Source organism: Equus quagga, chromosome 2, assembly GCF_021613505.1.
Source record: "Equus quagga isolate Etosha38 chromosome 2, UCLA_HA_Equagga_1.0, whole genome shotgun sequence".
NCBI lineage: Eukaryota > Metazoa > Chordata > Mammalia > Perissodactyla > Equidae > Equus > Equus quagga.
Genome location: NC_060268.1, coordinates 11,691,068 through 11,708,256, shown reverse-complemented (window position 1 = coordinate 11,708,256; position 17,189 = coordinate 11,691,068). Strand labels below are relative to the sequence as shown.

Genomic DNA, 17,189 nt, shown 5'->3' with positions numbered 1-17,189 from the left:
TCAATTCTTCCCATATGGATATTCAGATGTTCCAGCATCATTTATTGAAATGTTCTCCTCAACCCAAAGATTTGAAGTGTCACATCTATCATACCATAAGTTTTCATGTATGTGTGGATCTGATTGTGGGCACTCTATCCTGTTCCTTTGGTCAATTTTTCTATCCATGGCCCAGTGGCACCATGTCTTAATTACTCTGGCTTTATCGTGGTTCTTGGTATCTTGTAGAGCAAGTCCCTGCACCATATTCTTCTCCAGGAAATTCCTGATTCGTCTTGGGCCTTTACTCTTCCATATACATTTTAAATTCAGCTTGTCAGGATCCATTAAAAACCCTATTGGAATTGTGATTGAATTGTATTGAATCCCTAGATTATTTTAGGGAGAACTGACACCTTTCTGATAGTGCATTCCTTCTAAGAATACTCTTATATTTACCTTAATCTTCCCCCGTGCCCCCGTTGCTCTGCTAGAAACTTGGGGTCTCCTTTGATTGTCCCCTTCCACCCAATCAGTAGTGATGTTCTCTTGGTTCTACTTTCTAAATGTCTCTCAAATCCACTTCCTTTCTCTGTTGCTGTGGTCGTTATCCTAGTCCAGAACAATATTGCACTCTTCCAAGCCTTTATCTACACAGCAGCCACAGTACTGTTTTCAGAATGTATACCTGCCTTACCTGAAGACCCTCCAGACCCTCCTGAGAGGGAGGTGGGAGATCCCCTAGAGGAGGAAGTGAAGATGTGTTCATTTTACTTTAAATGAGACAGAAGACTTTATGGACTTCAGCACAGGGACAGAGAGCCAAAAAAGGAAGGAAGTAACAGGTTGTGCTCAGGGAGGCAGAAGGAGCTGGGGTGAAGGACAGAGCTTGAGGAGTTAGCTCTGAACAGGAGAAGAAAGGGGACCATTTAAAGACAGGAGAGAAAAAGATGGAAATGGAGGAAGACAGAGACCCATTGAAAGGTAAAAAGGAAAAGTGAGAAGGTGATGGTTTTTTTTATGGCAAGGTCATGTGCTGAGAGTGAGGATGGAAGGATGGGTGCTGAGGTGGGCTGTAAACATGCGGAGTAAATGCACAGAGGACACAACATATCCAGGCTAAATCGCATTCTTTCTCTAGCAATTTGATATGATTAAGAAAATGGGCTAAAGAGTCACAAGTATTTGTATTTCCATATAGATATATACATTGATTAATTATGAAAAGACATTTCTATCTGGAAAATTGAATTTTTTTTTATTAATGAGTTTCAACTGTTTTGACTAAGTAGTCTAAATGGGTGACTTTTTTTTTTTTTTTATGAAGAGACATCTTCCCCCCCCTGCTTTATCTCCCCAACGCCCCCCCACCCCCGCCCCCATAGTTGTATATCTTAGTTGCAGGTCCTTCTAGTTGTGGCATGTGGGACGCTGCCTCAACGTGGCCTGACCAGCGGTGCCCTGTCCGCGCCCGGCATCAGAACTGGCAAAACCCTGGGCTGCCAAAGCGGAGCATGCGAACTTAACCACTCGGCCACCGGGCGGCCCCTAAATGGGTGACTTTTGATGTTAGTTTATCTTCTAGTGTCAGTGGAATCCCATTAGGAGCACAGCAGGACAATAAAGGTTGATTAAAACCCCATCAGACGTTGTCATTGAAGATCTTTTACTAATAGCTGCCCAGTGTTCCCTTCAGGAAATTACTAGGAAATTGGTCATAAACGAGTCTATAAATTTGTCTGATTTAAGACTATAAGAAAATAGCCTTTAGAATTTAGAAATTACAGTTCCAGAGGTCCACCTGTGTAAGCCTGCTTAGGTACTATCTTGTAGGGTGGGCCCCGCTGTGCGACTCGCTGCGGCCAGACTCCACATCCGGGTCCCCGTCTCCCGGTGCCCTCACAAGATCTGTGCCTGTGCCCTCATGAGAAATGAGAGTCGGGCTGCGTGCTCAGGATTCCTTTCAACATATAAGGCTGCCGTGTTAAATAAATATGAAAAAGAAACATTCTCTTCCCCCCCTTTTTTTTTTAACCATTATAGGAAGCCATGAGAATGCTTAAAAAGGCGTTGGAAGTTTTTTCTCATTCAGATAAAGGACCAAATGCCGTAGCGGCTTCAGCAGACTGTCTGTATAACTTGGGTCTTTGTTACATGGACGAAGGCAACTTACAAATGGTATTTTTTCTATTTAAGAACATAGGTTATTTGTGATTTTAGAAATTGCTTGTATTCAGGTCTTTTTCTATACAGTGAATGACTAGACCCAAGCTTCTTGCAAAGCTTGGCTTATTACAGTCAATCTGCACACTGCAATATCTACTACGTTGTTTTATTTATTCAACACATTTTATTCGATGCTTGTTTGTTAACAACATTCTAAACACTAATACGTATTTCCTACCTAAACAATAAATCTAACTGTAGGAAATTATTATAGCAAAATAATTCCATCACATTAATATGAATTTACTTATTAAATTGTAAGTACTTTAAACTGAGTCATTCAATGTAACGTAGAATAAACGGAAAATGATTAGGACACTGAGTTCTCCTATTGACAACTGAACAATTCAAATCAGATTGAAATTAATTATTAAGATGGCCAGATCCATTGAAAACCGCTTGATTCAATTGCCATGTATTTATCCAATATTAGGCTATCTTACACAATTCTCCACTTCAAAATTGTGGATGGTATGATAAATATGTAAAATAACTGATATTTTCCAATGGCTCATGTTGAGTATTCCACAGTGCCATCTCTACACACACACACACGCACACACACACACACACACACCATTCCAGTCCTTATAGTCCTAGAGTCTAGAGGTGGAAAGGTTCCAACACTTGCATCTCCATAGCCTTGAAAAAAGAGGGGCTGGCCTGGTGGTGGAGTGGTTGGGTTCTCATGCTCCACTTCAGTGGCCCAGGGTTCATGGGGTTTGGATCCTGCCTGCAGACCCACATATTGCTCATCAAGCCATGCTGTGGCAGCGTCCCACATACAAATTAGAGGAAGGTTGGCACAAATGTTAGCTGAGGGCCAATTTTCCTCAAGCAAAAAGAAGAAGATTGGCAAAAGATGTTAACTAAGGGCCAATCTTCCTCATCAGAGGAAAAAAAAGAGTTACATTTGATTAGTTGTTCCATTAAGAAATTCCAATAAATATAAGATTAATTACAAATCTTTTCATGTTTTTAGCCCTTTTAGATGAACAGAGCAAACCCAGTTTTGCTTTACAATGTTGGGAAAAATTCTCGAGTTCTGTTGTTCTGAAATTTCATAGTACCTGCTATGGTGCTTAGACTCTCATGGAAAATAAATATGCTGGTTGCGATTTCTTTGAAGAAATACAATATGAAGAACAACAATTAAAATTACACCTCCAAAAGTATTGTAATCTAACAACATGGATTATATAGACATTAGTCTGGGAGTAAGAGGACTTGTAAATTTTTAATAATAACCCTGATTTGTGCATAAATATAACTTTTCTTTGCTCTACAAGTGTCACTGGGAGAAACGTATTTAAAATGACCAAAAATGAGTGAAAACTTTGCAACAATAGTTATATACGGTAATTTATTAACATTTTAAATGAATATGCCCTACTCACTAAATGATTTACTTTTTAACAATATACTCTTCTAGGCTTTAGATTCGTTTACTAAAGCTGTGAAAGCAAATCCTGATTTTGCAGAATGCTTTTATCAACGTGGGCTTTGTAAGGTAAAACTCCACAAGGATAACTCGATTCTGGATTTTAATCGTGCAATTACCCTCGATCCCAAACATTACCAGGTATCTAAATGAACAGTTGCAGTGATTTGGAGAGTGAGTTCAATTTGCTACAGCTGTTACATCCTTTATATGTCACTGTTATTAGTTAGAGATAATTGATTACTTATACCTACTTTTCAGCTAACTATGATAATCCATATATCTGTATTTCCCCTTGAACTAAAAATATTATTTCCAGCAGGGATATTAACATATGTAAAAGTGCTTTATGAATTGTGATATATCTAAAATATTGTTAATATTTTAATGAACCTATTAGTAATTATAATTTTATATACCGTTATTGATTTATTTATTTCTTGTTTTGCTAACACGTTTATTCCTGCCTTATAAGAGACTGTGGAGACAACACAAAATTCAATGGGTGAAGCTTGATTGGATCCCAATTTTAAAAGTCTATGAAAGTTGAACATGGACTAAATATTAGATGATTTTAGGGAAATACAGTTAATTCTCTTAGCTATGTAGTGGTAGTGTGGTTGTGTAGGAGAATGTCTTATTCACAGGGGATGCATACTGGAAAACCTGGTGTGAGGTATGGTGATGTCTACAACTTATTTTCAAATAGTTCAGAAAAAAATAGATACAGCAAATATTGCCAAATGTTAATAATGACTAGATCCAGGTGGTAGGCATATGGACCTTCACTGTACTATTCTTTCAATTATTCTGTATGTTTGAAATTTTTTCTAATAAAAGAGAGTGGAAAAAAAGACTGTATTTTAAACCGTCTTTGGGTGGCATAGATCTGTTCAGACTACCATGTATTTTGGTAGAATTGATGCTTTTACTAAAACATCCTTTCCTGCTTCCCTCCTCTCTCTCTCTGAAAAGGCATATTTAAGCCGAGTAGCCTTCTATGGTTTGAAAGGCAGATACTCCAAAGCAATCTTGAACTGTAACGAAGCCATCAGGATTTATCCCCAGAGCGTGCGTGCCTATATCTCCCGAGGAGTTCTGAAATACTACAACAAGGTGGGGCGACGTCCTGCCTGTTTCCTGAAGTCTGTGAGTGGGCAGGTGCTCAGATGCCAAGTGGGGACTCCCTTCCTTTTCTTCTCTCTGAGGGGAATCACCAGGGTGTGAATGGCTGAGCTACAGACGCTGCTTGGCACTGTCGCATTGCAAGGGATTTCAGCGCATAGTTTCTCACAACATAGTGATATTTATTTTTGACATGTACATTTTAAATAACACAATTTATTTCTATTAAGAAAGTAGTATATATTCATTGTAGGGAATCTGGAAAATACAGAGGGGAATAAAGAAGAAGATTAAAATCACATGCCACCCTCAAATGACAATTCCTGAGAGCATTTTGGTGCATTTGCATTCAGTCTTTTTTTTTCCTTCTAAGAATATATGATACGTATTTTCCAAAATTGGGGTTATGCTACTTAAATAATTTCTGTCGTGCCTTGCTTCTCACACTTAATATTTGAAGATACCAGTTTTAATGACTGCATAATATTCACCATAGTTTATTTTTAACTACCTTATTGTTGGACATTTGAGTTCTTTTAAATTCTTTACTATTTTAAATAATACGGTTATACACACTGAGAACAAAATCATTGCTTGAGTTTATGATTGATTCCTAAACAGAACTGACTGGATCCAAGGGTGTGAGGAGCACCATTGATATCTGATACTTCCTGGAATACTTTGTTTCTCTCTACTTTTCTTTTCTGACCTTTCTTTGTAGCTATTTCATATGAAATATTTTGCAAATAATACCTTAAAGCAAAGGTAAGTCCTTGCATTACATGTTAATTCCATGAAAATTACTATCTATAGAAATGGATGATCTAGGGTATCAGAGGAGCATCAGAGAGGAAGCAGAGGAGAACGTGGGTAGAAAACATGACGATTATATGATGTGACAGGACGAGTGACAGAAGCAAGTAAGCGCTGGTGAATGTGTGCTGGGTGAATGTGGCTTGCTGCTCCATTACCAATAGCACGTATAATTTTCTCCTTGCTGTACAGCAACATTGGCAATGATACAATCGTCGAAATTAAAGCTGTTTATATATTGAATTTTATTTACAGGTAAGAGAAACTCTAATAGTAATTCCTACCAAGAGATCTTAATTAACTCTGAAGAATTAGCTTGATTATCTTAATTTCATGGATGATACACAGAATGGTTAAATGAGTGGGCAAAAACTCTCTGAGAATCAAGAATTTATTTTACATTTGAATTTCAGTCCCTCATTAACCTTTCTCACGTAATTATTTTTTTCTTTGTAGACTTACAAGCTAGCGATTACAGATTTAACTACAGCCATCAACATGGACAAGAACAGTTATGTAGCATTTTATAACAGAGCGTTATGTTACACCAGGATAGGTGAACTTCAAATGGTAAGATGACCGTTTTGGTAAATAACACGTTCAAGCATTTGTAAACACTTGTAAAGCATGTGTAAAGTATTTTCTTACTATTTCTGTTATAGTTTTGAAAAATAACCCCTGTGGAATTACAGACACACAAAAAACTTGAGAAACCAAAGAACCATTTCAAAGAATACTTAATTTCTTTGTTAGTGCTCACTAAATTTTCTTAAACAATGCCTGCAATGTCAAATGAAAAATTAATTTTGCAATGCTTATAGGAATATTTGGAGGCATATATAAATAAAAGTAGATGACATAATTCTCATTTGAGTAAACGTTCCTGCTGATACCCACTCCTGCAGAATTTTTCAGCAGTGATCCCCAGCAAAATCTCAACATGAGCTCGAACAGTTTATTGAGGTATTTTTTGTACAGTGCTCAGACCACAGACACAGCAGGGTGTTTGAATGATGGTTTCCACCTCCAGGACCAGGGACCAGGATTGCCTGTGCATCTCGAAGCCCTAACGGACGGCCGCAGCACACCTTTTTCTCTATTTGTCCTCGTCCAGCTTCTCCCTGTGCAAGCCTCTTTTTTATTTGCTAATCTCGCCCCTCTCTCCCCTCCCCATGATGGTTTGGTCCTTTTCCAGTCAAGACTGCTCACTGGCCAGTTGCCCCGTGGTCCCAGTGCCCTGGCCTGCTCTCTTTCTCAGCTGTCCACTTGCCTCCCCTCCTCGTTTCTGTCCACGTGGAGTCAATGAAGCCTTCCTTTCAAACAGCACACCGTGTCCCCGCTTTCCGTGTGGACGCACTCCCTCGGTCTCCTTGAAACTGGCACAGTTCAGTCTGTTTAAGACATTCAGAGATTTAGACATTTATTTGCTATGGAAGAGAAGTTGAGAAACACTGTTTCTGCCTAAGAGGATGTAGAATTCCTAGTAACCAGACTATCAGGTTTCCTCCAGAAATGCTGACAAATGAATAACTAGTTTTTAACAAAGGAGTTGTTAAGATTCTAGGAGCTAATTAAAGGACCGTTTATCAGAGTAACCTGCTCAGCAGGTGTCTTTGACCACTCCCTCCCCACACCCACTCCTGCCTTTTCTGGGTAACTGGAGGCCGCAAACAATGGGCTGGTGGGGGCAGGGAACTCCCATTTTTGTTATCTCTGATATGTAACAGAGCCAGTGCTCTATGAATAAGGAAAATGAAAAACTACCTCAACTACCTCTCTAGTTAGAGACCTGAGTAGAATAATTCTGTATTACTATTTCAGAGCTGCTGCGTACTCAACGCATTTCATCCAAACAACTCATTTTACAGATGAGGAAACGGAAGTAGGGAGAGGTTAGAAACGCATCCACTTCACACAGGGCGTAGAGAGTGTATTGGTGTTCACAGGTTGGTTTGCTTCTAGTTAACAGTCTGTAGGTGACTTTGTAAAACCAACCGACATCCAGCATGGGGACCGGATGCCATTTAACAGTGTCGCCTCCTCCCTGTTTATCTACTTCCACCTGTTTCTCAGCATTCCTGCCATCATTAGACTGAGAACCCAAGTAACTTTCTGCAGAAAAGGAACCTAGGCGTTCTTCCAAGATCTGGCTTCACAAAAATTAAGAAAAGGTGAATTCTGATTCTTACCACCCTATATTAATAAAAACAATAACAATTGCCACTTACTTAGGGCTATTGTGTGATAGGCACTGGGGCTGAATGTTTTACCAACATACCATCTAAATATCTTTAAGTGGACCTTTACAACAGTATGATGAGTTGTTAATATCCCAATTTTGCCGATGAGGAAATTGAGGCTTAGTGTTAAGTAACTTTCCCAAGACTGAAAAGCTAGTAATAACAGCAGAGGCATGAAGAAATCCTGCTCGCTGACCTTCATGGAGTCTCATTTCCTGGCTTCTGTTTCCTCTTGTGTCACTATTCAGCTGCTTAGTGGATCTTTAAAGCATCTTAGAGGTTTTACATTCTGTGATTCTGTGAAACAAAAAGTACCCAAATCCTAGTTTTGTTCTGTTTTTACAGGTATTATGAGTTATTTTCGCAGCCCTGGCAATGTTTATTGATAGTTAGGCCACAGTGTACGTTATAGGATCTTTAATTGTACAATTCTTTTAGACACTTGAGTGCCTAATCATGAAACACTAGAGCAGGACCAATGAGCGTACAGTAAAATACTCTTTATTTGCGTTTTCAGTTATCATGAGTTATAGGCATGTAAGATTTGGCCCTTTTCTGATGAAACCATGTGGCATTTTTGGACAAAATGTTCAGTGGGAAAACCAGTTAAGAGATTCAGCTCCAACTCAGATTCGGGGTGCTCCTAGTACTTGGTGCAGAGTAGATGACCAGTAAAAACTTGTTTATTCACTGAAGGAAGAAAAAAGCTGAGAATAATAGAGAAAGATCCTCTTCGTTGATTCATTCTCAGCTTAGACTAATGGCTTAAAAAAAAACAAGTATACCTATCAAAATATTTTGAAGTAATTTTCAAGCAAGAGCTTATTTGTTAGTTTTGCTAAGATTCATTTTCATCTATTCACGATCTATTCACTGAACAAAAGGTTACGGACCGCCTGTTATGCGCAGGCCCGGTGCTCGTGACTGGCTCTCCAGTGGAGCACAAAACGGGCAGGCTCTGCCGCCGTAGAACTCAGGTTTCAGTGAGGAAAACAGTAAAACACTAAAAAGAAATTAAATTTCAAAATGTAACAAGTGCTCTGTGTTAATGTCGACAGTCATTTGGTGAAACCGCTGAGTGGAGGAAGTTGTCACGTCCCCTCTTCCCACCCACAGACAATGAAAATACTTAGGAGGAGTCACAAATAACACGTGAGGCGCAAGCGCAGTCACCGTCCGCGCCACTTAATAGAACGCGGCAGTATCCATAATGTTTAGTTAAGGGGATGCCTGAAAGGTAACAAATGATGATTTTTGGCCATAAGTTAGAAGTCAAATTAAAGAACTAGCTATGAGGTCCTAGTTTGGGCATAAACACATTTGTCTATGGCCAATACAGTAAGGCTATAAGGGGTTGAATCTAGGTTGTCAGTGATTATTTTATTTTTAGGCATTAACGGATTATGGAATTGTGCTGCTTCTTGATGCTGGAGAAACGGTGACATTAAATACCTTCATTAATCGTGGACTCATCTACGTAGAGCTCGAGCAGTACAGTTTCGCGTTAGAGGTAATACTTCCTGTTTCCTTGTAAAAATGAACCCACCTGATTTTGCAGGTTCACTGCTGAAAATAGTGAGCAAGTTTTTCTCGATATCAAATGTCAATATTAATGAGCAATAACTCAACTTCAGCAAGAATTGTATCGAAATACTTTGAACGACTACTAGAATCTTTGCAAAAAATGTGTATTTTTACTGTTTTGATTACAGATAAATAGCCAATATGTAAAAAAAAAAAATAAATGTGTCTGATTTGATGAAATATCAAGACTATACCTCCCCAAGGGAGTATCTTGTTTACACACAAAATTCTATTATTTGGCAAATAAATCAATTTATGTATCGTTTACTTTGCTGGCCGGTGGTCTTTCTCATTCACAATTTTCCTCATTACTCATTAAAAATATATCAAAATAAATGTATTTTTTTTTGCACAGGGCAGAAAATAGCTGCTCACAATAGGCTCCTCAGAATAGATTTTTAAGTTAGTAGGAACGGGCACTCAGAATTGCAGTAGAAGACAGCATCTGCAATATATCAAAAAGAAACATGTGGCTTAAAAAGTATTTCTTTATAGAATAATTAAGCAAAATTTGCATTCTCATTTAATTTTATCTTATTTGTATTGTCTTTTTAAAGTTAACTTTGGAATTAAGGTTAAGAAATACAAGACAAAAATTAAATAGCAATTTGAAGTTTGCAGTGAAATAATGGTAGCTGGGCTTCGTTGTTTCTGAGGAGCCACAGCAGAACATTATGTCATGGAGTGTTTCCTATTTTCTTCACCTTCAAAGATGGCATGTATGAATTTTCTGCTTCTGGAGTCCTCTTTTGCAATTCTGCCCTACAGAATGACTTATTATTAAGGAGTGCCTGAGAAACTTTATTCTAGGCAGTTTGCACTCTGCTGAAATGTAATTTCAAGAGTTGCACTTCTTTAGGTTTTGATTTTGAGATACACCATTGGGAATTTCCTCTGCTAGGGGGGCTAAAGGACTTTGTTTGGAGTAGGCAAGAAAGCTATGGCACTCTGGGCACCGGTGTTGGGGTGGAGAAAGGGAGGAAATGGGGACTGGGAACAAAGGACCTCAGCCGCTGGAGAGCTAAATGTGAGACCTGTGTTATCTACCAAGTAAGTACTTCCTGAGTCCTTCACAACAACATTAACTCTATTTGTTGCACAGTTGCTACCTACCATATTCTCAACAATGCTGCGTGATTTATGATTGTAACTTATAGAAGAGGATGCTGACATTCAAAAGAGGTTAAATAGTCTTTCAGCCAGAAAGTACTGGCAATATTGGAACTCAGGTCTCACTTGATTCCAAATCCTGTGTTCTTTCAGACAAGGCAAGGTACTGGCACTGAAGATGTGAAGATAAATATGCCAGATTTCCAGTCCTCGAGGAGCTCATGGTCTAACGGGAATCATTCTTGAGCCCTCTCTTTGCTCACGCCTCACATCTAACTCATGAGCAAGTCCAGTCAGCTCTACCCTCAAAGCACATTCTGAATTCAGTCATTTCTCGTTTTCGCCACGACTGTTCTCCTAGTTCAAGCCTCCACCACCTCTTCCCTGGACGACAGCAGGAGCTTCCTCGCTGGCCTCTGCTTTTGTCCCTCTACATGCTGTTCTCCACACAGCAGCCAGAGCCCTCTCCAAAACACAGAGCAGATCAAGTCATTCCTCTGCTCAGAACCCTCCAGTGACTTTCCATCACTCTTAGAATAAAATCTGAGCTCTTGACTGTGGCCAATCACGACCCTACGTGATCTGACTCCTGCTCACTGATCTGACTTCACCATCAAACGTTCTTCTTTTCTCCTCTCAGGTCACTCCACTCTGCCCCTTTGCTATTGCTCGGAAATGCCAGGCTTCCTTCCTGCCGCAGGGTCCTCACACGAGCTATCCCCTATGCATAGAACACTCTTCCTACTGATCTGTGTGTGGCTCATGTCCTCCTTTCATTTCAGATGCCTGCTCAAATGTGCCTTCTTCAGTCAAAAAGATGGTGGATTAATTAAAATGGAACAAAAAATTTTACAATAATCCAAAATAAATCTGGGAAGGGAAAACAAAGCTGCAGAAAACAGAGGAGACCAGCAGAAAATAAATAAACAAATGGTAGACCTAAATCCAACCATATCAGTAGTTACATTTAATGAAATGGTCAAAATATGCCAATTAAGATAATGAGAATGTCAGATTGGGATTTTTAAAAAGCCCCAACTATATTCTGGCTACAAGAAATGCGCTTTAAATATAGTGATGTAGAGAGGTAAAAGTAAAAGGCTGGAAAAACATATGCCCTACAAACACTAATTAAAAGCCAAAAAATGAAATTTTCTCTATGTAAAGTAAAAAAATTAATTTGAAAAATTGAACAAAAAAAGATGCAAGCTGAGGAGGAACTAATGAAGGAATCTAAGACTGAATAGTAAGAGAGCTAAAGGAAGAACCAAGAGAGGGCAGGGTCTTCAAACTCGCCCACGGAAAACTTTTTAGTGGGAATGATTGATTAACAGAGAGGTCAAGTAGGCTGCGAGCTGAAAACATCTTAGTTCGTGTCTTAAGTGACAGCTGTCTGACCTTCATAGGAACACCTTGACTAGGAAGCAGAGTGCAGCATTTAGACTGGCGTTGGTCACAAAATTAATGGTTAAGCTCGTTGGATTGAGAACATTTGTTTATCTCTTTGTCCTCTTGGAAAACTACCCGGAAGATAGTAAAGGAATAAAAAAGATGTAATTCCACAAGGTCAAAGATAGTGGAGAAGAGCTGTTCAGGTGCTCAAAACTACCTTTCCAGATTTTAATGCCTCAAACTTAAATATGAATGGGTAGCCAAGGATCCTGTCCTTGAGGAAGGTAAAACAGAAACTAAAACAAACAAATTGTCATAGATATGCAGGGATGGTGGGAAGAGGGGAAGTGTGTCGAGTGATGGTGTTAGATAGCTAAACGCTCTCCTATGTTGGAAGTTAAACATAATATAATACTCATGTTATTTAGAAATTTGAAGGTAAATAGCAGAAGAAATAACAAGAAGATGTAAAAGCAATTGCGTTTGGGGAGTGGGACTCGGGAGAAAGAAAAGGTGGAGCAGGGATCACTCTAAGCACTGTAAGTTTTCTCGTTTTATTAGAACATATACACCATATATATGAGTTAAACTTTAATAATAATAAGAAGAAACATTTTCTTTTATTAGAACATATACACCATATATATGAGTTAAACTTTAATAATAATAAGAAGAAATATTTTCTTTAGAGGCAGTTTACAAATTACAAAATAAAGCTGGCCTTATTAAACAAGAATAAGAAGTTGATGGAATTTGGGCACTTGGAGACAGTGCGTGTTAACCATGCTTTCCGCGAGATTGGTGGTGACAGGCACTAGAAAGACATGGCCATGTGTGGTTTGCAGGCAGGGAGGGTTGAGGGAAGGCATCTTAGTTCGGGCAGTGAGACAAGACACAGAAGACAGCAGGAATATGATGGAACGAGTTTCCTGAGGCGATGGGAAGCAATGCTGTCAAGGGCCCACGCTCTGACACAGAAAGGCAGACAGTGTGGTTGAGGTCCTCACAAGTAAACTCATCAGCTGAGGAAATGACAGCGGAGGGAATTTGCTTTGTATATGAGCGACATTGTGTGGTTATTTATGATCCTCATATTAGAGAAAAATTAATGCAGAAGAGAAAAATCATAAAAATTATGGTTAGCTTTATTCTAAGTAGTGCTAATCGTCATCATTTATGTCTATTGTTGATAATTAAGGCTTAATTACCATGTGGTATAGTAATGACTATGTGTGTAGAGACAAGTTGACTTTTGTAAGTATCTGATGACAAAACTAAGCTTGAATTCTTGGCCTTTAAGTTAGTGATCACTCCTCGCAACTCCCGAAATTAATGGGAACGTTTGTCATAAATCTCACGTATACTCGTCGGTTTGCTTCCATTTTAGCTAAACAATCCTCTTAAAGGAGTTATCTGGTAGCATGTTTGATTAGATTATATTTATTAGGCAATAAGTTTCTTATTTTCTTCCAAATATTTGCATTTAGTATCAATATATGCTTCAGGAATCTAAGTGGGGAGTCCACGTTCACAGATCGGTTTGTGACTGACACTTTCCTCCTCCATAGGATGCCAGAGCTCTCAGTTTGACCCCACTATTCCTTCGGCCACCCCTAGTATTTGCAGAAAACTCGTTCTACCCCGTAAAAAGCCAGCTTCCTCCCTCTGATAGAACTGGGAAGGTCTGTGGAAGGAGCAAGGAGGGGAAGGAGGAGGTTGGGAGAGGGAAAGGGAGACTGGCTCTCATGGTCAGCTCCTCTCCAGTTGGGTAGAAAGCAGAACTCTGCCACTTGCCCTTTAAGGCTGTAGAGTGCCAATGTCCCAGCCTCCAGGAAGGGCGTCTGGAGGGATTTCCTTTGCCCCTGCAGAGGAGGTTACAGTGCTCCCCCCTGTTTAGCTTGGTCAAGTGAGGTTACAGCCAAAATGACCCCTGAATATTCCTGCCGAAGCTGTCTTCTGGGAAAAAGCAGAACCATTGCAGTTGACATGACATTTTGATATGTAGATATTTATTTAAATATTGTATTAATTTCAGCCTAGTGATGTTCTTATTTTGCTTCAGGTTTCCAAATATTTTTGTAGGGCTTTGAAAAGCTTATGAGCTTCGGACTGTGTGTCTCTGGTGCCTAACAGAGGACAGTGTTCAGAGCCACAGAGGCAAGAACTCTTGCAGACTTAGCACTTTTAATACTCTTAAGTAACCTCTTCCCCAGGGGCGTTCGAGTCCATCCCAGGTGACCTCCCTAACTTTAAATCTGGGGATCAGAGTTTCTTTCCATTACTCCGTCTTAGGAGGTCTCTGGGATCCCTGGACAAAATGATGGACTTTTCCTGGGAAGCATGGATTCCAATTGTTGGAGCAGCCTTAGCTAATCCACTCGAAAGGCCCAGTTATGCCCTTTCCCTGGGTCCAGGGTACCTATTTGTCCTCTAGTCATATCACGCCAAAGGTTCTCTCCAGGTGAATTTCCATTTCCATCTGGATAGGGAAGTCTCCGGTGGTGGTGGTGATTGGAAAAAAAAAACAATAAAAAGAAATTAAATGAAGTACCTTGTTGCACATAGCAGGCAAAACCTCAGGAAAAGTGGAGACCAGTAGCACACAATTCTGCGTGAGTTTCCAGTTATGGGTTTCCTCTGATCCATCCATTCTTACTGGATGTGATACTAAAGGGAAAAAATAAAGTTTTAGGAACATGTATGTTTTAATGCTTGTGTTAAGTATATTCATGGCAGACTCAAAGTTAGAAGGAAGTTTAAGAAAGCACCAAAGATAATGTTGCAAAATTAACAAAAGTTTATAAAACTGTTTCAGGATTTCAAGCAAGCTGCACTGATAAGCAAGACTAGTGTGAGCCTTTGTCAAGCCACTGCCATATGCCATCACAGGTACGGAGTGCAGTTTATGTTCAAGTGAAAGCAAGCGGGACCGTCAAATTGACAATTATCATAGAAGAACAGGAAAAACAGAGGAAAATGCTGTGGAAGTGACAGAGTACAAAACCATGGGGAGAAACAGAAAGAATCCCTGTATAGGAGTGGGGGCACACCCAAGTGTGTCATCAGCACCCTTCTATCTTCTAATAAACTGTTTTAGCCAAGTCAGCTCGTAAACATCTGCATCCCGGCACTGCGGTGTCCATCTGATTCAAGGCCACTGACTGGGAAAGGACCTTGGTAATATACAGAATAAAATCACACATAGCTTGAAATATACACAAATAAAATCAAGTAATTTATTTTGTTCATAAAGTGGAACTAACTTTTAAAAAGTTTGTTTCCTGGAAGAGAGGGTGGTCTCAAAAAATACTTTATTTCCGAGAAAATTTTGTCTTTAGAAGATATTCTAAAGCTAAAACCATTTAAAACAATGCCAGTAAATATCTACATAGTACACAAAAATCTACAAAGACATATTACTTAAAACATTATTACCTGTTTTGGGGATTACTGTAAAAATAGGTAAGTTGTAGAAGGGAGAAAGGACAGTTACGTAAGGCTGGGCACTGAAGGTGACCAGTTTAAAAGTTGCTCTGAGATGAGATTAGAGTACGGGAGATTCATTTGGATAACGGTAATGTTTATATTTCTGCATGTACATCTGACATCTAAATATTAATTTCTGGTCATTTTACCTTTAAAAGCACAGAGATCCAGCATGTGATGGTTTTAATGTGGGATAAAATGTATTTGGTTAAGTGATATTTTACAGCACTAGTTTTCGTGAGAGGAGCAATAGCGGTTAATTGGAGGAGGAAATTAGGACGGGAGACTAGGCTGTGTGAGTATCCAATTTAGACAATAGGACATCGCTTGAATTATTTAGGAAATTGACATTCTTTTTTCCCTGTTTTAAGGCATAGATAGTACAGCTATATTTCCCTACGACAGTTAGATTTTTTAATTTTATGAACATAGTAATATAATAACTGGAATTTGTGAAGTTGTCTTTGGGTTTTAAGGCCTAAACTGCCCTCGGACCTTTAATTTTGCACAGACAGCAAAACCTAGTCACACCACTGTCCATTTTAAACCAGCAACCTGTGTACAATCCATGTCTTTATGTCACCGTCATTCTTAAAAAGAGATGCAATAATGATGACTAATGTGTTTGTTTTGGTGGGTGAGTGCAGACCGAAAATGTCTGAGGTCATTGCATTCTCTTAAAACTGAAAACAGATTCCAGAATTTCTCTCAACCTCGGTCCTGTGTTTAGCAGCTATTAGAGTCAGTAAATTTCTCTGTGTGCCGGTTTCCGGTCTCTTTTATGAAATGTAATCACTGGGTATATATGGCAGAGCCTCCTTAAGCTGATACTGCTTTGCAATTCCAAATAACCAACTTCCATCAGCCAACTGGAATCTCTATTGTCCTTTAATAAAAGTAGAGTTTAAATCTGAATTTAACAGTAAGGAATGTTCAGGGATTGCTTATATGTATTTCAGGAAAATATTTTTGCTTTTCAAGGTAAACTGTAATGTGCTTACACCGCAGCAGCGTGGTCTGTAAGTTTTGAGATTTGCTATTGGCGTCTTAGAGTGGAGAAAGTAAAGATTTTCCCATTTGGAAAATTCTTTTAAAAGAAGGAATCTTTAAATTTTAGGACTTTGATCTTTGAACTCATGGGGTTGCAGACTTTTGAAGGATGCCTTTGTGTATCTCTGGTTCTCACTCTTGTGGTTGCTAGGAGACAACATTCCTTAGGCTGAATATCCCGCTTGTTGCCCAGTTTGGTCATTGAGAGTGTTCTGCTAGAGTTAAATTTTAGATCTTTGAGAAAGCCACCTTCAGATTTAAAATATGTCACAGAGGAGAGCCTGATGACTCAGTTACATATACCCCACTTTTTACTTCAGCACGTTTATTTTACTATTCTTACATTTGCATAAAATACTTTTGAATCTTTGACTCTGCAAGCTACATTCTTTAGTTTTGGGAGGTATTTATGATTTATTTGTACAACTCGGTAGAGCACATCTGGTCGCGTATGTGGTTAATGTGGAAAATGCGGTGGGCCTTTGTGCCTGTGGCCTCACCTGCGGGCTCAGCACACGATGTGGAGTTAACGGACACTGAAATGAGAACCACACCCTTTCCGTCAGTGATTACGTTATTTTAGATTTATACAAACACATTTTATTTTAGAAAAACTATTTTGATAGACTTTTATATTTGTGGAGTTGATGCTTAACAATTTATCTCCGTGAACATGTATCCAGATACAACACAGATATTCTGCCATGTTTTTCCACTGTCCAAGCACCATGTGATTATTAACA

At 39.1% G+C, this 17,189-nt stretch overlaps 1 protein-coding gene across 1 annotated transcript in view; it reads left to right on the top strand.

The window, feature by feature from the left end:
- Positions 1-17,189, top strand: part of TTC6 (tetratricopeptide repeat domain 6) — a 190,463-nt gene that overhangs the window by 154,188 nt on the left and 19,086 nt on the right. The window contains 6 exon segments of the mRNA XM_046649970.1: positions 2,023-2,157; positions 3,638-3,787; positions 4,622-4,762; positions 6,041-6,154; positions 9,215-9,334; positions 14,726-14,799. Of these exon segments, the coding sequence (XP_046505926.1) occupies positions 2,023-2,157; positions 3,638-3,787; positions 4,622-4,762; positions 6,041-6,154; positions 9,215-9,334; positions 14,726-14,799 (734 nt within the window).